This window comes from Protopterus annectens, chromosome 3.part1 (genome assembly GCF_019279795.1).
Source record: "Protopterus annectens isolate FY-2018-M chromosome 3.part1, PAN1.0, whole genome shotgun sequence".
Lineage (NCBI taxonomy): Eukaryota > Metazoa > Chordata > Ceratodontiformes > Protopteridae > Protopterus > Protopterus annectens.
In genome coordinates this window covers 1,446,408,609-1,446,431,209 of record NC_056732.1, presented here as the reverse complement: position 1 = coordinate 1,446,431,209, position 22,601 = coordinate 1,446,408,609, and the positions used below count along the sequence as shown (strand labels likewise).

At 39.1% G+C, this 22,601-nt stretch overlaps 1 protein-coding gene across 1 annotated transcript in view; it reads left to right on the top strand.

Moving 5' to 3' along the window:
- Positions 1 to 22,601, top strand: part of ABCB1 (ATP binding cassette subfamily B member 1) — a 1,009,232-nt gene that overhangs the window by 727,693 nt on the left and 258,938 nt on the right. The window contains exon 22 of the mRNA XM_044067521.1: positions 19,564 to 19,647. Coding sequence (XP_043923456.1) covers positions 19,564 to 19,647 — 84 coding nt within the window. The remainder of the gene's footprint in view (positions 1 to 19,563; positions 19,648 to 22,601) is intronic.

The following is a 22,601-nucleotide window of genomic DNA, read 5'->3' as shown; positions in this document are numbered from 1 at the left end:
TGGGGGAAAAAACTTTTTACTGGAGGCCTGAGGACAAAAGTTCCACACAAAAATTTTATAATGTCATACAGTAATACAAAGAATAAAAGTGAACTATGACAGTTGCAATACAAAGACATAAAACAAAAACTTTCAGTAAAGTGCATGAACACAATTAAAATTCTGCAATATTGTAATGAGCCTACTTTGACATAAATTGGATAAACTTAAGTTACATTACAATACAAATAAATGGATGGATCTGATGTCACAGATCAAATTGAGGAGGAAGGACAGAAAGCAATGCAGATAGATGTGGTTAAATGACAGTGGCACAGCAGCTGATTAGCACTTAGAGAAACTTTCAAGAGTGACAACTGACATTAGAGGGGCTTGTGTTTTGAAACAGAGTGAAGGTCAGGAGGCAGAAAATCTCATATAGAAGCATTAGGATGCAGTGAAATAGTTGGCAGTAAATTAAACAGTAGTTTTTGGTGGTTACAGTTAACGTATTAGACTGGCGCTGAGTAGGAACATAGCGAGGAGCTATTTAGGTATTGTTTAATTTGATTTATGAAACCTTCTAGTTTTTCAGTTTGCTTTAAATGTATTGGTAGGGAGTTCCAAACTTAGGAGACATAGCAGTAGTACAGTGGGGCACCTGGGGTATTATTAGATTTGGTGGTGAGTATAAGTGATTTGAAAGTATCGTTCCCTGACTGGGGAATACTGTTTTAAGTTGTTTCCTATTACTGGACAGTTTTCTGGTTTATACGGTAGGGGATGGGCAATATGGTAAGATACTTTGAGAGCTCCAGCCAGTATAGATTTTTAAGGCTGTGCAGTTGTGTCTTTTTTGGACAGAGTGGTGGCAAATCTAGAAGTGTTGTTGCAACAACTGTCAGTTTTCATTATCTGAGTGTTATGAAGGTTAGTCAGGATGGGGAAGGCATAAAGGAGACTTGGTGGTAAGTGGGAGGATGCAGTGGATTTGGTACTGCTGTCACTGAAGTAGTGTTCAATTCTGTATAATAAACCAAGTTTCTGCTGTTTTTTAACAGCTTGGAGAATTTGTAGATAAAATATTAGGTAATATTCTATTGTGACTCCTAGTACCTTTGATTGTTGTACTATTTCTGTTCTGGTTTTATTTTTAGATAGTATTTTGAAAAATTGTTTTGGGTCTGTGAAATGTTTTAGGGTGAAGAGCATTGTTGTTTTTGGACTTTAGAAGAAGGTGGGTTTGTCTTCGCTATAGCACTTCTGCATTTGTATTTATTTATTGACATTTGTTTACTGGAAAACTCAAACTGAGTCCAGAGAACCCACTTTTAGCAGAATCCTGGGGAGAAAAGCTCCAAGCACATCAAATTTTATAGGCAAAGTATAGTGGCATAAAAGTTTACATTCACATAATTAGGTAGGAGTTCATGCATTACTGCAAATAAAGGAAATATGTCACCGTCATCATCATCATCAACGCCCGTTTTTCCCATTTTTGTACACATACTTTGTTTTAAATTAAAAAAACAAAAAATATTTCAGAAAGAGCATAACAAATGTATTCAATTCCTCAAAAGTGCATGCTCATAAATAAAATATGCTTTCCACAAAATGTTTATAAAAAATATTTTCTCAGAAAGTACATTTTGTGAACAGGATACATAATTATTCTCCCACACTGATATCACAATATTTGAATATGTGTTAGCAGTGGGCATTCCCATTACCATACTATGTTTTTTGAAAGGGAAAAAAATTTGAAACAACAATACTGTATTTTCTAGAACTAATTGTAAAGATCATAGACAGTATTGATTGTTTGGCTGGACAGTGTGGTTGAATCACTGTGCTTCCTAACTGAATCTGTTGCATAACTGTTTGGAATTAGCATGAACAGTGAGTCCACATCTACTGTATACAGATGAAAGACATCATTATATTTATGATATATCATTCATAAAGTTTACTTAAAAATGGTTTGTTGTCTTTTATGTAGCTTTGCATATTCTGTAATGAGTATGTCAGTTTATATTCTCAGGATACTGAAATTGGCTTGATTAGCCATCCCAGAGCAAACCAAATATCCTATATTAATTTTATCTATAAAATGCTGTAGTTAGATATTGGCCATCTGTCCTGGACCTAAATGGTATAACTCTTGTAGGCTCCTTACTTTGAAAAATTGCATTCAATTACAGATTTGCAAAGATCTCTGTGATCATTGTGATAGTCTCACTAACCACACCACTGACAGCTCAATCATTTTTGAGGAGGTTGGCCGTAAGAGATGGAAAATTCAGAGTGCTACCTTGGGTTATGATTAACGCCTGTTACACCCCAGTACGCTTTACACTGAACAGCTGTAGAGATATAATCAGTGATTTCCCTGGATTGGTGATTCCCTGGATTTCACATACCTTCCTGTCAGCCAGATTCCTTTCGTTGGCAACAGTAACTGAAACCTCTCCAACATGATGAAGGCTATTGATATCATTTTAGTGCTTGTGCCCAGATGGCTGTCTTTGTGGGAGTTGACTGCCACCAGATAGAGCAGTCTACTACACCAAGAACATAATCGCTGTCCACACATGCCATCTGGAATATAACTGGCAGCTGTGGCTAATTAGTTGGCTGGGTTTTGACTAGATGTACCTAATTTTCAAAAGTATTTGTACCTATTTTTGATGTTTGCAGATTTAATGGTAAGACTGGAGGAAATAAAATCAGAAAAAAAAGGTTATTGTAGAAGAAAAATCCATGTCAGCTGTAGTGCATGCAGAAGATTTTGCATTGTTAAGATACTTACGGATTATTGTTGCACTCTGGAAGCTATGGTTATTATTTGGATGGCTGGATTTTCTTTAGTTTACAAGACATTCTATTAGGAAGGCTCAGTATGCTACATTGTACACTATAATTGACCAAATCATGTAGTGGATTGTTATTTTTCTGGATAATCCCTCAAATGTATGTGATGAGCTGTCTCAAATGCTTCCCTAACCATTATAAAGAGATTTTGATGAAAGTTAAGATTATTATCTGTATTATCTGTAAGGGTGCCAAGGTCTCTTACAGCAGCACCCTCTTTGAGTATACAGTTGTTAGTTTTACAGCGATGACAGTATTCCACCCCCAATACAGGGTGATGGATTTCTTTACACTAAACTTGAGACTGCAATCAGACTGCTATAAGAGCATAATGTTTGGAAAAATCAGGAGACTTTATTGGAATATGAGTGCAGAAAACTGATGGGATGGCATAATGAATTTCTACTAAAAGAAGGGAACCTGAACATAGATGGGCAAAGCCAAGGTAGGAATACTATATGACAGAAAAAGAGGCTGATGAGGACAAAAGCAAATTACAGAGTGGAAATGTTATGTTTGAAGAAAGTGATCTAAACCATTTGACACATGCTAGAACTACAGGTAGTAAAGCAGGGGGGACATATGGGATTTCATCATAGACTCCTGAAAAATCTATTGGTGAAGATAGTGAAAACATCTTCTGAATTCTTTAACTATGGAAAGGAACCCCTTGAACTAGAAGATGACAGATGAAATTTCACTTTGGTGGAATGAGAGCAGAAAAGATACAGGCAAGTGTAAACCCATTAGCCTGGTCACAGAGATGGGAATCGAAGAATCCACTCAGAATGAATACTTTGTTGAATAATTGCAGACCAGTGGAATGTCGGGTTATGGGCATCATATTCAAAAGATGTCAAGATAGAGACTGAAGATATGGTGAACGTGGTTATCACCCAACAAGAGGTTAGGAGAGTTCTTTAATGCTCTTAACAATATTCCCCTTGTCTGACAGCAAGAACAACGCAATGCCTCACAATGGTCAGATGGAGCTAGACATAGGTTCATATGTTCATAGGTGTCTTTTAGGCTAACGATCACTAGGGCCTTTATAAGCCTAGCCATGCAACCCACATGTGTCCCACAAGTTATATGCTTTAGATGTTTAAATAGGGGTAATTGTTGATTATGATGTGATTTATTGACTGCCTCTGTCTATCAGCGACATGGGTGCCAGACCAAGAGTGAATTCTTGATTTCCCATCCAGTTGTCCAAGTTACTGTTAAATAGGATTAGGGAGGGACTTTGTTTCACATGGATGTGGAGACTGTTCCAGAGAAAAGGAATTTTCAGGGATACATGTTTGTCTGTCCAACATGTCCTATCTATATGGCAAGCAAAATTTAGGTCTTTAGATCTAGTAGTTTTGATGTTGTTTGTTTTGCAGACAGGCATAGATCACTGCTCAGTGGTCTGTAGGAGACTGAGTATAAAGATAGGGCTTTGAGGTGGTCCACGTACGACATTGTGTTTATGCCATGTATTTGTTTCGTAAAGAATATTTGTGGACATTTCAGTTGCTGCATTTGTCTGGTCAGGTACATACCGAAGGGGGCATCAGTGATGGGTCTGATGAGGTCGGAGTGTATTGGTACAATGACTTCCCTGGACTGACATGCCATAGACTTAGAAGTTGAGCAACATAAAAGGATTTCCTTACTATCTTGGATACATGTTGGTTGAAGGCCAGGTAAATTTCCACATCTGTTCCCAGATCCCTGACTAGTAGGTGAATCTTAGGGGTGTTTTATTGATGATGTAGCTTCCTGGAGTGACCAACATCCCAAAAGGTATTATAATTCATTTTTACATTGAGTTTTAAGCCATTGCTTTTGTACCAGTTACTTGTATGTGTTAGACCCTTTTGTAGGATGTTAGTGTCTTGGGGGGAATCTGTGACTGTTCCCAGTTTGCAAACTTGATCAGCCAGAGTCCTTTGACAGCCTTAACTTCTGAGAAGTAAATGCCAAAGAGGAGCAGGTCCAGCACAGAGCCTTGAGGGACCCCTCTGGTGACTGGTCTCTTTAAGGAAGTGGTCTCACCAAACCTAACTTCCTGGGTCCTATCAGTGTGCCATTGGCTGTCCAGCATGTTATATAGGGGTTTATGCCTAATTCCATAAGTTTGTTAACAATGCCAGAGTGGAGTATTGTATCTAGTGTTTTAGCCAGATCAAGATATGCAGTATGCGCTGTTTTACCCTCATCATTAACTACCTTGGTGACCTTCTCAAAGATGTCCCTCACGTTCAATAGGTATAACCTTCCTCTGGCAAAGATAAAATGGGATGGATCCAGTGTATAAAGGTCTTCTATATCTTTGTTGATCATTTCCATGATAATTCTTTCTATGACTTTGCATGTAAGGCTAGCCAGACTAATGGGTCTGTAGTTTCTGGGATCTTTTGATGGTCCACCCAAATGAAGTGGGATGACTGTTTCATCTGCCCATTCTCGTGGCATGAAGCTTGTTTTAAAAAAAGTAGTTAAATAGTAACTCAAGTGGCCCTGATAGTTGATATTTTAGGCTATTCAGGAGTCATCCTGGGATATTACCGGGTCCCAATGAGTCTGTGTTCTTGGCCTTGGTGAGCACAGCCAGGACAGGCTCTCTATTTATAGTTTCAGGGATTATGTTTGAAGGTATTTCTTGGGAGGTGGCTGAGGGTGAGTGGGGGTTAAAGTTGGAACTGAATTTGTCAGCCAGTGGATTCGCTATATTGCTTGGTTTAGTAAATGTGATGCTATTAACCACCAGTTCAGCACACAGCTGTTTGCTACCTTTGAGGTTTCTAACATAGCTAAAGAAGGCCTTACGGTTGAGGCTATCCTGACCTCAGAACTGGATTTATTGGACTTAATTAGCCCTCTTAGCTGCCTGTTTATTTTGATGAGAGACTCTTATCTTTATGGGAGTTATACTACCTGATTTTAACCATGATTTGTTTTCCTTTTGATGTATAACCTGTTTAATCTGGGATGCCACCAAGGTGGTTTGTTTTTGGAGTTGGTTTTGGACTTACTTCTGGTAGGTACAGCAAACATGTGCAGCCACTGGCATAGCTGTACAGAGTTTTTGTGAACAATTCTACATAGGTTGCTGTATTTGCTGGATTTGGAGGGGCACTAAATTTTGAAAACTATTGCTTAACAAAAGGTGGTTTGCCTTGGAATAATTCTTAACTGTTACTGGGTTTACTGGGGTTACCAAATTGATTTTGATTTCGAAGGAGACAGCTTTATGGTCAGACCTTACGAGGGAGAACATGACATGATTCATAGGTTCATAGTAGATTAATAGGCTAATGGCTCAAGAGCCCTTACAAGCCTTGCCAGTTTTACCCAGATTTTACACAATTTTCTGTCCCTAGAGAAAAGATAACAAGGGTCAGCAAGCCGGGTTTTGACTATTTTTACAGACTGCCTCTGTCCATAAGGGAAATGGGTGCTACCCCAGGAGTGAATTTGCGATTTCCCCATCTATTGGTTCAGACAGCGCTTCAAGATGGTCAGGGAAGGGCTCTGCTTCACGTGAATAGGAAGCCTATTCCAGAGGAGAGGCAATCTATGGAACACATATCTATCTCTCCAGCATGATCTATTCATGACAGAGATAAGGTTTAGATCTTTAGAGTGGGTAATCCTCATGCAATTTGTTTTGCGGATGCGCAATCGGGGCTGGGTCAGAGATTGCCTTGTAAGTCAGGCAAAGATCTCCCATCAGTAATTAGTAGGACACTGAATACAGTGAAAAAACTTTTAGTCAGTGCACATATGACATTTTAGTTATACCCATTTTTTGTTTGTTTTGGTGAGAAACCTCTGTGGACACTCCCAACTGTTGCAGGTGTCTGGTGAGGTACACACCAAAGGGTGTATTGTACTCAATTATTGATCTCATGAGGACTGAGTACACTGGAACTCTGACATCCTTATATCTGAATGCCATACCCTTACTTATAAGCTGAGCCACATAGAAGATTTTCCTCATCATCGTGGACACTTGGTGGTCAAAGTTCAGATTATTATCTATCTGAGTACCCAGCTCTCTCACCACTGGGTCCACTCTTAGGGGGATGTTGTTAATCTTGTAATTTTCAGGGATGTTTAGTTTCCCAAAGGATATTATTATGCACTTTGTCACATTTAGTTTCAGAACATGGCTCTGACACCAACTATTAGTCTGCATCAGATCTTTTTGTAGGATATCAGCATCATTTGGGGGGGGGAGACTCATTGATTGCCTTCAACTTGCAATCCTCAGCAAACTTGGTCAACCAAAGGCCATTCACATTTGCCTTGACTTCTGAGAAGTATATCCCAAACAGTAGGGGGACTAGCACTGAGCCCTGTGGTACTCCACTGATGACTAACCTCTTGCTGGATTTTGATTTCCCCACTGTAACAACGTGTCCTATCTGTGAGTCATTCAGCTATCCCTCTGGTGATGGGGAGGTTTATGACCAGTTTTGTGAGTTTATAATAGCTAAGTGGGGTATTGTGTCAAATGCCTTGGCCAGGTCAAAGAAGGTGGTATGCACTGTCTTACCCTCATCCACATCTTTGGTGAAGTCCACCAGATTGAGCAGGTAGAACCTGCCCTTGATGAAGCTGAACTGGGTTGGGTCTAGAGTCTGGAGATTTTCTATGTCATTGTTAATCAGATCCATGATTATCCTTTCCATAACCTTGCATATGACACTAGTCTTACTTATGGGTCACTAGTTTCCTGGGGCAGTTAATGGTCCCCCCTTGTGCAGAGGGATGACTGTTGCATTCCTCCACTCTACTGGGACAAAGCCTGTCTGGAGACTATGGTTAAATAGAAATCTGAGTGGGTCTGCTAAGTCATGTTCTTAAAGGACAGAAATGGAAGCACCCCTTTGATCGCAGTTTTTATTTTTTTGGTAAACTACAGTACCATGACACCCTGATCTCTGTATATGATTCCCAGCTGAGGACTCAGTCCAAAAGGTAAGACAAACAGATTTTCTTCAATTCAAAACGTACGTTTCACCTGTAATTTGTGGAGATTGCTGCCAGAGCTCATCATCAAGACGACAGACTGTGCTTTAGGTACTGGTGTTGCACTTGACAGTTGGGAATAAGCAATCATTTCTGTGATTTTAAAGCATGGAATACACCTGGAATTATTTGCTTCCTTTAGTCCAGTTCAAGTTTTTAAGCACAATATCTTACATTTTCTAACTGGCCTGAATATTCAAATCTTTTGACAGTATTAGTTTGAGTCATTTTTTTTCTTTTTAAATTACGTTATTAGGTTATTAATGAAATACGGTGGTACTTTTCTAACACACACACAAAAGGCAGTAATTGATTAAAGAGAATTAGTGTAATTAAACATAATAAACTAATGTAATCGTATTCTGCAGTACTTCACTATGTAAATATGCAGCACCTTTTGTTCTAATCGTAGTTTTAATCTTATTCAGAGAACTGTAGGAGAAGAATGTCATGAATAATGACCAAGATCCCAAAATGTTTAAAACATTTAGTTACTGTATGCAGAACAAGGGTTAAACTGGTTATTTACAACAAAGTATGAGGCCTCAAAGTGATATGTAAAACCCAGTTTATACAGCTCTTGTGTTTTGATGCAGGGTAAGCTAGTGATCATGTGTGGGGGGGGGGGAGGATGTGGTCTATAGTGTAAACAAGTGTCAAAATGTTTATGTCTTGATAGAAGAGGTTATAAATATACATAACAGTCTTCTGTGGGAACAGAGTTCAGAAATGTATGGGATAAAAGAGCATGAGTGGCTTTAGTACAGTAATAAAAACAGAGATATGATAGCATGGAGAATTGTGTTATTATTACAGCATTTTTCACCTTAAAAGGGACTCTAAAGCTTTGGACCATACCTTTTCGTTAGGGAGAATGTCTACCTGTGGCCTTATTGACACAGTACATTGGTTTTTATTCTGTTTTACTGATAGGAATTTTAGGATTCATTCAGGCCCTAATGCATCTCCAGATGGGATGCTTAAAGCAAGGATCCTCTTAGGCTAAAAATTTGGACCCCTCAAATTTTTTCAATTTATATATATACTCTGCTTTTTGACATTCCAGAGGTTAGCCTTACATTGTGTGTAGATGATATAGTATTACTGAGGTCAGCTTTCCCTGCAAAAAAAAAAAAAAAAAAGAGGGGCTACAAAAAGCTTTTTATTCTTGTCTGTAACTGTCTGCTTGCTAATCAAGTTGCTGCTAATGCTACCACATTTACAGTAATGGTTTGTGAAACCCCACAAAGGCTTTCCACTCACTAGAGAGTCATTCTTTATCAGCCAGGGGTCAGACCCAAACAAGTTGAACACCAGAAGTATCTTCTTCAGTTTATGTATCAAACTCTTTATTTTACAAATTACATCACGCACAGAATAGACAGTGAAAAAGTATTGAACCAGATGAAACATACCTGCAGAATGACTAATTTGTTAAATCAGGAATGCACATCTTGCTAATGGACTTAATGTCCCTAATGCCAAAACTTCACTATGCACAGCCTGTTATGGCTCTGAATTCAGTAATACTTAACTGATACAGACTGCCAGTAATAAAACCTGTCACTTTATTTTATTCCCTTTCTCGGCATAGAGAACAATAGTATCTGTCTTTGAATAAAAAGGTGTTGATCATAGCACTGCTATTAAAAACTCACTGGTTTGCAAGCTGATTAATAGAGAGGAGTAGGGTAGAGTGGGACAAAGGGGACAGCTGCCCTGGGTGCAAGTTGTTATGGGGTGCAGCTGGCAGATACTGATCAGCCAGTAGTGCTTTACCAGCATACAGAAATTAATGCTGATACTGCATTTGCAGTCAGGGCTGAAGCGATTGACCATCTCATGCATGGCATTTAGCTGTAGCAAGCATTTTCAAAGCCTTTTTTATTTTGTTCCTCAACCTAAAGTTGAGGCTTTAGTCAGATCAGGGAATTAGACAGACTCCAGAATACTTAGCTATGGCTCTGGATTAATAGTAAGTATTGTCTACTTTGGAAAATAAATTATACTTTTCAGATATTTTCTCTTCTTTGTGATTAAGCAGTCATTCCACCATTATTTCAGTGTTCTGTATTCTGACTTTCCCTCAGCAAAGGGGTCTTTTCCAGGAAAGCACAGTCTACCACACAAATTAAAATGACTGGCAACTTCATCTTTGCTCTGTAGTATTACATCCTGAAATTAATAAGCAATAAAAAACAGGTGAAACCACGTAAACAAAACTTAAAACGAACAAAAAGGTAATAGGTAGTGTGTTACATACAGATGAAGGACCAACAAAAAGGTCCGTCTGTGTGTAGCATGCTACCTGCCTATCCCTCCATCTATGTGCAGCATACTACCTGTCCACCACCTTTTTGTTGGTCCTTCATCTCTGTGTAGTACACTACCTGCCCACCACCTTTTTGTTGGTTTTACATCCTGAAATGTCAACACACACTCATAATTCCCATCATGGCAATCTCTAAACTCTCAAAATAAAGAAGTGATACAGAAAAAGTGACAAAACACACAATTATTCTCTTTTGCAGAAAACAAGCCGCACCCAGCCCACCCCACCCCCCCACACACACACACACCACTTTTGTAGGGACAAGTCCATACACCCTTAATCTCTGCATATACTAAATCTAAGGTTGCACTAACTCAGAGAAAAGGAAAGGGTTGAGTAAAAAAGCATAAAACTTTCGTTCTTCCTCTTCTCTGAGTCTAGCATAACAGTCTAAATGAGACCAAGCCAGCCCCAACATTCCTTTATATCAAGAAATAGTACCTTTTATGAGGAAGACTACAGATGTAACTGTTTCCATGATGTTTGATAGCTGTTTTGTTTCACTATTGAAAGACTGTGGCATGCATTCACTTCCTTTTTGTAGGTTCATAGGTAGGTACTAGGCTATCGGCCCTGGGGCCTATACAAGCCCAGCCAAAAAGGTACCCTGGCTTTTTCTATCCAAGAAAATCATTTTCCTGTGCCACTGTCGAGCAGAGCCACAGAGGTGATCCCCGGTGTGAATTTCCTATTTCCCATCCAGTCATCAAGATTTTTCTTGAAGAGTGCTAATGAGGAGCTTTGTTTGATATAGATAGGTAGTTTATTCCAGAGTATGGGAAGTCTCTGGGACAGGAATCTATCCCTCCGGCATGTTCTGTTTATTGTGGTGACAAGGTTTAGGTCCCTAGAGCATGTAGCTCGGAGGGATTGGGATTTCTTTAAGTGGAGCATGTCCAACAGCTCTGGGTTTGACATAGCTTTGTATGTTAGGCAGAGATCACCTCTGAGTAGGCGATATGTGACGGAGTAAAGCTGGAGTTTTTTGAGACGGTCAACGTAGGGCATCTGTTTGAGGCCGGTAATCCTCTTTGTGAGGTATTTCTGCGGCCTTTCCAGTTGTTGGAGATGTCTTGTGAGGTACATACCAAAAGGGACATTGTACTCTGTAATGGGTCTAATGAGTGATGAGTAGAGGGGAACAATGACCTCTTTTTTTCTGGATGAGAAACCTTTTGTAATGAGGTGTGTCACGTAGAAGGATTTCCTGACTACTGTGGCGATGTGATTATCAAAGGAGAGACTACTGTCTACCTGTGTCCCAAGGTCTCTTATCACACTTTCGGTGTTAAGTATACTACCGCCTATGTTGTAGTTCATGGGTACAGAGTTTTTACCAAAGGCGATGACAATGCACTTTTTGGCATTGAGCTTGAGGCCATGGCTTTGACACCAGGCATCTGTCTCAGTGAGGCCCTTTTGTAGGATGTCCACTTCAAACATGCATGCCCACAGATTTTTAGACTTAATAAATACAAACTCCCTGGGTCAGTTAGTCCATACCCCAACCAGAGGAGACAAAATCTTGGACTTATTCCTTACCAATATGGGACAGTTCTGCTCTGCAATAACTGCAGCTTCATCCCTGGTCAAATTGGACCATAAGTCAGTCAAATTCACCTTAATGCTGAAGCCAGATGCTTCCTCCAACACCTCAGTATTCAGAGACTATGCAAAGGCCAGTCTGCTAAAACTGAGGGATGACCTAATGATGTCACTGCTTATATGAAATCTTTTACTGCCAAGTTCTATGCATGTGTAACTAGATGCATAGATGCATCTGTCCCCTTCAGAAATAAATAAAATGTAAAATTCAAAAATAGCTGGAATATAAACAGACTATATAACAAAAAGATATAATTGCATGTAAAATAAATTTAACTCTCATAAAGTCAAAAACACTGTTGCTAAATTAAACAAGGAATTCTGAATCAAGAAATTCTGAATCCTGATCAAATCAACCAAAGCCAGACATGAGGTAAAAGTAGTCACTCAGGCAAAAGATAAACACAAAACCTTTTTAAACTATGTTGGAAATGTCAGAAACAATACCCAGCACTATGCAGAACTAATAGTAAATGATATCACACACACTCAAAGACATGATATTGCTAGCGGCCGAATTCAGCCTCAACTTCACCCCCTCTACTCTCCAATATTCTCAAATCAAATACATGTACCTAACCTCCCCCATCAAATCTCCCAAGAACAAGTTCTCAAGACACTGTCTAAGGCCAAAAACACTATGAAGCCAGAAAATATACCAAGCTCCTTACTGGCTAGACTGATACATGAATTGTCAGACTACCTGCAGAGGGTATTCAACATTAGCCTTAAACCTGGTTTTGTGCCAGATAAATAGAGGATAGCAGTAGTTATTCCTTAGCATTAAGGTGGGGCTACAACAGATCCACGTAAATATTGACCCATAAGTTTCACCAGCCTAATCTGCAAAGCTATGGAAAAGATTATAGAACTAATAAATATGAATATAGATGACCTACAGACTCTAAACCCAACTCAGTTCGGATTCGTCAAGGGCCAGTCCTGCCTACTTAACCTAGCTGGCTTCTAGAAAAAAAGCCACTGAGGCAATGGACAAAGGCAAATCAGTGCACACTGCCTATCCCACACTAAAGCATCATACATAAACTCTCCAAATTAAATGTTTTCCCATGTGGAACTCACTGCAAATTGACTCATAAATAAAACTCAGAATGTTATGGTCGAGTGGCTGTACCTCCTCTAAATATGGGCTCAGTTTCTAGGGAGGTGTTGTCAATGTGGCAACTACAAAATAACTCTCTGGAAACTGAGCCCATATTTAGAGATCTTGGAGCCTTTGTTGACAATCAGTTGTCGTCTCATCACCATTTTTCCACTAGTGTAAGGAAGTCCTTTTTAATCCCACAGCTTATATTTAAGAGCAGGTTATCCAGATCCAGGGGCATAATAGTTTCTCTGTATTCAGCACTCGTTGAGTTGATCACCAGGTGTAATGCCCCTGTCGCTATGTACTTGTCCAAACACTTATCACACTGGAATGACAACACCACTTCCTCCTAAGAGACTCTAGGGCTCAAATCATAAAAACTGCAAAGACCACCTCAAAAACCTTGTCTCTTTTTTCAGTATCATTCAGTCTTCTGAGAGGTGATCCCTGCCTTATGTATAACTGTTCTGTTAGACCTGTTAATCATTCAGAAGTCCACTAGTATCAGAAACACACACTCAAGGGACCTCAATCTCTTTTGTAAGATTAACAAGATAACTAGTAGAAAGCTACGTTCTCTCATAAAAACATCCAAGGCCAACTTTGTGAGAAAAATCGCCAAGTACACTAAACATAACCACAAGGCATTCTTCAGTTATGTTAGAAACCTGGGCGGAAACCCTCAGATATGCTCAGAGTTAGTACACAATGACAAAAAATTTACCGAACCCACGGATATTGCCAACATTCTGGCAGACAGGTTCAGTGCAAATTTCTCCCCTCCCTCACCTCCAAAAGAAGAAATACTCATCCCAGCTGAATGTAACCTCCCTGTCATCTCTGATGTCCAGGTGAGAACCGCCCTCAGCAAAGCAAAAAACACAGCATCTATGGGACCTGATGGTATCCCCGGCTGCGTGATACGTGAACTCCAAGAGGAGCTAAAACCGCATATAAAAAGGTTATTTAACCTTAGCCTTACTACAGGATATGTACCTGAACACTGGCGTACAGCAACAGTGGTCCCACTCCACAAGGGAGGCTCCACTACAGACCCTGGGAATTACCGCCCCATAAGCTTGACCAGCCTGGTTTGCAAAGCTATGGAAAGAATTATTATGGAACTCATAAACAACGACATTGGGGACCTACAGACACTTCATCCCACCCAGTTCGGCTTTGTAAAGGGCAGATCCTGCCTTTTGAACCTGGTTGACTTTTTCGAAACAGTCACTAGAGCCATTCATGAGGGCAAGGCAGTCCATACAGCCTACCTGGACTTGGCTAAAGCCTTCGACACAATACCCCACTTGGGGATCATAGATAAGCTAAACAGCGTAAATGTAAATCCATATGTCACAAGATGGGTTGCAAACTGGCTAAAGAACAGAACCCATAAAGTCAAGATTGCGGGAGCCATGTCAGACTCAAAGCCAGTCACAAGTGGTGTCCCACAGGGCTCTGTCCTGGGACCCCTCTTGTTCGGCATTTACTTCTCAGATGTGAAAGCAAACATGGGAGGGTTGTGGCTGACAAAGTTTGCAGATGACTGCAAACTAGGCACCATAGTCGATACACCAGCTGACACATACATCCTACAGAAAGGCCTCACCGAAACGGACAACTGGTGCCGGAATCATGGCCTTAAACTGAATGCCAAAAATGTATAGTCATCCCTTTGGGAAAAACAAAGTACCCACAAATTATCACATAGACAGTAACCCACTGAGTACCGAAAAAGTAATCAGAGACCTGGGGACCCAAGTTGATAGTGACCTCTCATTTGACACCCACGTTGCCAAAGTGGTTAGAAAGACTTTCTACCTTGCCCACCTTATCATGAAGGGGTTCATATCCAGATCAAAGGAGGTCATCATGCCCCTGTACTCCTCCCTTATCAGGCCCATGATTGAGTACAATGCCCCATTTGGTATGTACCTCACCCGGCACTTACAACAGCTGGAGAGACCCCAGAAGTACCTCACCAAGAGGATCAAGGGTCTCCAACATATGTCATATGCTACCAGGCTAAAGAAACTCCAGCTCTAATCAGTAGCATACCGCCTGCTCAGAGGTGATCTGTGCCTGACTTACAAGGCCATGTCCAACCAGGAATTGATGGACATGCTCCACCTCAAAAACTCCAAATCCATAAGAACCACGAGAGCCAAAGATTTAAACCTCAGTACAAACATGAATAGAACATGCTGGAGGGACAGATTCATAACTCAGAGGCTTCCCATACTCTGGAACAAAATCCCAGTTCATGTTAGGCAGAGCCCCTCACTGACTCTCTTCAAGAGAAATCTTGATGAGTGGATGGGAGATCGTAGGTTTACCCCGGGGGTCACCCCTGTGTCGCTACTTGACAGAGGCACAGTAAACTAATTTTAATAAGTAAGGGGGTCTTCAATGTGTCAATACTAGACAAAGGCACAATATTCTAAATTTATTCTATACACCTTAGTACCACTACATGGGGTGGCGAAAGCCACATCTGTAGGGCTAGGCTTGCAAATGCCCCAGGGCAGATAGCCTAGTACTAAACTATGAAACTATGAAACAGACTGTGGTAGCGGTATATGTATGTATTACAGAGAATATCATCTCTATGGAACTAGCCTTCCTTCCACATAAAGCAGAATACTTCTCTTACTCTATTCAAACATAACATGGATGAATGGATGGGTACCTGCAAACTTACATCTGGTTTAACTACTTTGGCCCTCATGGACAAGAGAAACATGTAAGTAATTAACATATAATTGTATAGCCCATCTTCGTAGACTACTATTGCAAAATATAATGGCTATTCTACAGTGACTGTCCATTAACATTTAAAAACGAGCACACTGATCAGCCCAACCAGCATGCCCATTGTAAATCAAGTATATACCAATGGAAAAAAGTCCGGGCATTACTATATGCTATAACTTTTTAAGTTTTCTTCACAATAAAAAAAATAATAATAAAATTAGAAATCCAAACAATCCAGAGGTACGAGAGACACAGCATGGAGAAAACACTAGAAAAATTGGGTACGTTATTCAAAATTAAAGAAACGTACCTGATTTTCCTTGTATTTTCTCCATCCTGTCTCTCTCATACCTCTAAAGTGTCCAAATTCCGACCTTTAAAAAAAAAAAAAAAGAAGGAATAGAGATCTTTCTTTCTCCATTGCTTCCTTCTTTCCAAAGCTCTGATGTATGCAAATTCCATATGCATGCAGTGTATCAAAAAAACAAACAGGGTATCCAAGAAAAGCAGAAGAACACCATGGAGCCATCATACAAAGACATTATTTAACAAAAGTAAGTACATTTTTTCTTAAATAATGTCATTGTATAATAGCAATAACTGATTTCATGGTGTGGTATATGGAAGAGTTATGCACAATTTGCTTTGTTTAATCACTCAGGCTATGCCCTCATGATTAAACCACACCAACTGTGGGTAAATCTTCAATATACCACACCCACATCATTGGCTATTGTTATAATAATTACCATGTGAATGCAGAGTTGAGTTTCTTAAGATCTTCATAAATGAACAGCCTAGTATGCCCTGTGAACCTATGATGATTTTTGAGGATGGTGTTCCTATTGTTATCATTGCTACTTTTATTTGCATGTGCAACATATTTTTATGGAAGTTGTTTTTGCCTTATTGACTCAGGTTTTGTCTAAAAAGGGCCCACATGCTAAATCCATCTACCTAGTTAAGAAAGACATAGAAATAAATACATGTCATCTTAGCAATATAGTACCCCATTCATGATGCACTTTAGTGTCAGTACTGGAATGAATCCAAGATCCTGGGGAGGGGGATACAACCCAGGTTTCAGATATTCTTGGTATCAGAAGTAAGCATGTGGCTTGCTATGTCACTGACACTGTGGTAATGACCACTCTGTGCAATAGAACCAAAATAAAAATAGATGCTTCAAACAGCTGTATTATATGAAAGAAAACTGCTAATACGCGACATGACATTTTTCTGCTCTTTCAGTGAGTAGTACAATAAGGAGAAGATCCTCTTCTTCCCAGAAAACAGCTTGTGATAAACAATGAATTTCTAGAAAAGGGAGGCATAATGCTGGTGTGGTTAAGATTCTGTTCGGTAAAGATGGTTCTGCTGTTGACGTTTTTCAAGCTGGTTTCTTACCATGTGGAGACTTTATGTGCTCTTTTTAGTAATGTAGAAGCCTAGTCAGAGCCTGCCAGTACATTTCCAGTGGACTAAAGTAAATGTAATGTTTGATGCATAGATGATGATGATTGATGCCCACTGTATGATAGTAGCTATCATTCTGAGAGCTAACTAAATCACTACTAATATGGACATAATCGACACAATTCTGTATAAAAAGTTAGCAAACAAATTGTACATGATAAGACTTAACAGAACAGTGACAAACAGAGGACTCTATTTCAAAGAAAAGACAATTACTGTTAGTGTAGAACAGAACTGGACCAGGTGCTTTCCACTATTTTCGCAAATCATTTTGCAGAGAGCTAAAAAAAAAATCATAGCTGTTTGAAGATGCAAAACAGCCTGCACTGGAGATGACACATTAGAAGAAGAAAGGATTAATAGAAAATTATGAGGCATTGACAGAAGCACCTGCAGAATTAAAATGCATACGTATAATGCAGCAGCCAAAAACATTAAAAATAAAAGGCACCCAGGAGCAGATATAGCAGATGAATTATTGATGAACAGTTTGAAATAGTATTAAAAAGGACTGAACTGATTCTGGCATTCAAAGAAAGAAACAGTTCTAGTAGAAAAAGAAGATTCTTTATCTGTATATAAAGTCACGTGGTGAAAAGCTTTTGCGAGGGGGAATGCATTTTGGGGGATTCCATCTCCACAGCAGCATAGACAGGAAGGAGACATTTCCGAAAACAAAAATTGTTTGAATTTATTTGCAAATGTTTAAGAAGAAAGACATGAGTGTGTATATGTATATATATATATATATATATATATATATATATATATATATATATTTTTTTTTTTTCATTGTGTTTGTGTGTACGCTTGAGAGAGAGACAGAGAGAGGATGGAAGCATGAAAGAACATTTAGAACCTTGTAATAATTAGCAGAGAACATTGTGGTAGGATTTTTAAAAACACAGTCACCAGAATGAGTTTGTTGTGATTCACTGAAGGGCCTAACCTCAAGCCATAGTTCACTGGTCTATATTATATTGTCAAAACGGCATTACAGTGTATGCCGTTTCGATGACACAAAAAGAGCGAAATCCCAAAACAGAGAAAGCTCAGGTCAGTGAATTTTTTCCTAGGGAAAAAAAAATTGCTTGGCCCGAACCATGACATTGCTCTTTACCCCATTGTAGTGAGATCTCTGAGTTGGTATATTTAGTTAGGGGGTCTGGGGGGTGAAAACCCCCAGTTTAAAATGTTTTAACTAGTGTGTTGTGGGTCTACCGATTTTTTCCTTAAGAAAAAAATTGGTGACCTGGGGTTTCACTGTTTTGAGATTTCACTTTTTATGCATCATCAAAACGACTTTTGCTGTAATGCCATTTCGACAATATAATATAGACCCCACTGAAACAGAAACATTTATGATGACATTTTTTTATTATTAACAAGAACAACAACAAATTAATTTTTTTATTGTGATACCTGTACCCCCACACCGCATAACTCTAATTATACACATTCTGATGAGTTGCTCCATTTTGGGGATAAAGGAATACTTTCAACAGTACAGTGCTCTACAGAAATGACCAAGGAAATATAGGCTGACTTCAAACATAGATGAGAAATATGTCAAGGGTAACATGAGAAAATATTTTTACAGAAAGGTTGGTGAATCTAGGTAATAACTTTATTGAGGAGAATGCAAGATTAAAAATAGCGAGGATGTTCAATAATGTACAGGCAGTTATTGTAGGACTGAAAATAAAATGCACATTTTTATTAACTAATATCTGCAACTTATCTTATTCTGGAGGAAGCTGCCAGGTTGGTTTGGACAAGTGAACCTCATTTGCCATCAACATTTTTTTTGTATTCATATGTTGTAACTCTGAACAAGTCATTTAGCAACTACTTTTTTGAAAACAAGACAGTGATACCTAGTCATTGCTTTGCTGTTAAACATTCACTTCTGGATTGTGTAGATCGACATAGCCCATTGATCTGATGTAGCACAAGTCATTTATTTGTTTAGAGTAGCATGTTTTTTAAATTGCAAATTTACCCATGATTTGGCACTTGTATCCCTAATGGACAGAGGCAGCCTGTGAACACTTGATGTGTACAAGCCCTTATCTGTAACCAAAATATTCCTTGAGGTATTGATAAAAGTTGGCAATATTTTGGTAAATTTGGGGAAAGCTTGGCTAGCCTTAACATTGGCTATGTTTTAAGGCTATCAGTATCACATACAACTTATATCAGAGCAGTATTTATTTTTTTAGAGTTCTGGAACTAACAAAGAAACAAGTAAGTAAAGCAGTCATCTCAAATTAAAACTGTACCTTGCCCACTGTTTGCATGCTGTTAGGAAAGGTTTGGATATTTACCACATGCTAATGCCTTGAGTTCATGAACTATATTTATCATTCAGGTTGTAATAACATGTCGATTTGTACTTTCTTCATTGTAGGAAATTAGCTGGTTTGATGATGCTAAAAACACAACTGGAGCTCTAACCACTAGGCTTGCTAATGATGCTTCCCAGGTCAAAGGGGTAAGTTCTTTTATAGGTTATATTTATTTATTTTTATTTTTTATTTTTATTTTATTTATTTTATTTTACATTTGTTAACCGGGAAAATCCAGCTGAACCAGGTCCATTTTCAGTGGATGACCGGGGAGAAAAGCTCCACAATTAACATATAGTAAGTAGTTAAGACAATGAGAAATACACAGAATGAAAAAGACAGCAGATTACTTACAAGCAGAGACATTCAAAATTAGCTATCCATAGTTCACTGGCATTGCAGAATTGAAATATTATTAGAGTAACCTTTACAAATAAGTAGAATAGACATGACTTCTTCTTCTTTCGGCTTTTCCTGGTTAGGGGTCACCACAGCGGATCACCTGTCCACTCATGATTGACAGTGGAGTTTTACGGTGTCGAGTTGCCAGCCCGGCGCCCAACCTTCCACTGAAGGCACACACATGCATGTACTCACGCCTAGTGCCAATTTAGAGTCCCCAATCCACCTACAGCATGTCTTTGGGATGTGGGAGGAAACCGGAGCACCAGAATAGACATGGCTAAATGTGCTATTTTTACCTAGAAGTACATACAGTTCAAGACAGTTTACATTTCCTAGTAAGTGTACACTGAAAGAGATACAATGACCAGTGTGGCTTATTATAAGAAGTATGTACATATATATGTGTGTGTGTGTGTAAAATAGTGTATATTCTAATTGGAGTTGTGTGGAGGAGGAGAAGAAAAGGTATAGCGATTGTCATGTGATACATGGGCAGATCCAGGTTTTCCTGAGATATAGTTTGAGTAGTGTTTTGAAGTTTGTGTTTGTTGTTGCAGAGGTTATATTAGTGGGGAGATTGTTCCATTTTTTGGCTATGATGTGGGAGTATAGGGCTTTACCTGCAGTGTTGTTAGCAGTTGTAATACTGAGGAGAGATTTATTGGATGAGCAGAGAAGTCGACTGGAAGAGTAGGAGGTTAGTAGCTGCTTTAGGGCTGGAGTTTCCTCTGGGTAGTTTATGATGTTAAAGGCACAAGTGAGTTGTTGGTAAGTTAGTAAATGAGAAAATTCAAGCCATTGAATTTCTTTTAGTACTTGGCAGTGATGGGCTCTAAAGGAAAAGTTGTTGGCAAATTTGGCAATTTTGTTATAGCATGATTCTAACTTGTCCAGATCTGATTTTCTAGTATGGGTCAGGATTGGTACTGCATAAGTAAGTGTTGTTAAGAGGTGAGTTTGAACTAGGGTGAGTCTTGCTTTATCTGTGAGAAAGTTTTTGTGTCTGTAAATGGTTCCCATTGTTTAATGACCTTTCTGGGTGGTTTGTGCTATGTGTAGACCGAAAGATAGGTTATTGTCTTTTTCAACTCCTAGGAGTTTTGTATGGGTGGATGGAGAAATGATAGTGCCATTTCTAGATGAGATAGAGAAAGTTAAGTGGGTAGATTTTGTTTTATTAGGGGTGAACAAGAGTCATTTGGTTTTATTGGGGAGAAGAATGAGTTGGATGTCAGTGATCCAAGTTTCATTAGCAGAGAATGATTCTTGGGCTAGTTCTTGTAGGGTGTTGACAGATGAGGCTGCGCAGATGAGTGTAGAATCATCTGCATACTGAATTAGTGAGGCTTGTTTGGAGGAGGTGTATAGATTGTAAAAATAGAAAAAAGCAGTGGGCCTAATATTGAGCCTTGTGGTACTCCTATGGAGTTAGGGAGAGGAGGGCATAGTTCATTTTGCCATTGAACAGATTGTTGTCTATCTGATAAGTAGCTTTTGAACCAGGAGATGGTAGGGGAAGTAAAGGATAGAGAGTAGAGAGCATCCAGTAGTTTAGGGTGTGAGACCATGTTGAATGCCTTAGAGAGGTCTAAAAAGATAGCAGATACATAGTTATTGTTGTTTCTATGATGAGTAACCTGATTGGTGATGGAGAGAAGGGCAGTAGTTGTACTATGGTGAGGGCAGAATCCATGTTGAGTGGAGGAGAAAAGATTGTATTCAAGAATTGCATGACTTGCAAGTTAATGCATTTCTCTAGGAGCTTAGATAAGGGAGAAAGAATAGCTATAGGCCAATAGTTGGAAAAGTCATAAGATTTACCACCTGTGTGAAGAGGTATAATGTAAGATATTTTCCATAGTTGTGGTACATAAGCTTCCTGAATGGACCTGTTTATTAGGATTGAGACTGGATATTATGGGGAATCAGCTGCTATTTTTAGGAAGCTTGCAGGTATGCCGTCATCTGCAAGTGTGGTAGGTTTTAGGGGGAGGAGGAGATTTTTAATTTTATATGTAGGGACAGATGACAGAGAGAAGGATGGTTGACTGGTAGAGCTGCTTGGATGGCTCCCTACAGTCGTGGCTGGTGAGTTATTAGTGTTAGATAGTTGGTTGGACAGAGTTTGAATTGAGAATTCCAAATCCAGCGCAACAAAAAGGTGAAGCAATAAAGCTCTGAGAGGACAGACTTGGATCAAAAGTTTAATACATAGACACCGTTAACGCTCACAGAAATATCAGATCTGATGAAGTGTATGTCAAACGAGAACGTATTTTTGTGAGCATTAATGGTGTCTGTGTATTAAACTTTTGATCCAAGTTTGACCTCTCAGAGCTTTATTGCTTCACCTTTTTCTTGGGCTGGATTTGGAATTCTTGGTGAACTTGTAGCCCACTTGGCAGTTATTTTGATTGACTAGAGTTTGAATTGAGTTTATGAAATGACAATTAAGCTGGGAAGCTATTTCTTTGCTATTAGTATTGGGGGAGGTAGGGGTGGGGGTAGCAATTGTGCCAGGTTTTAGTAGGGAGTTGATACTATGCCAACATTTTTGGGGATTTCTTGAGTGTTTGTTTTGGGGACCTAGGAAGTAGCTTTGTTTGTCTAGTTTACTTTGTTTTTTGGCTAGATTCCTAAGTTGTTTATAATTTTGTTTGGTATGACCGGAGTTGTCTTGTTTCCATTGCTTCCA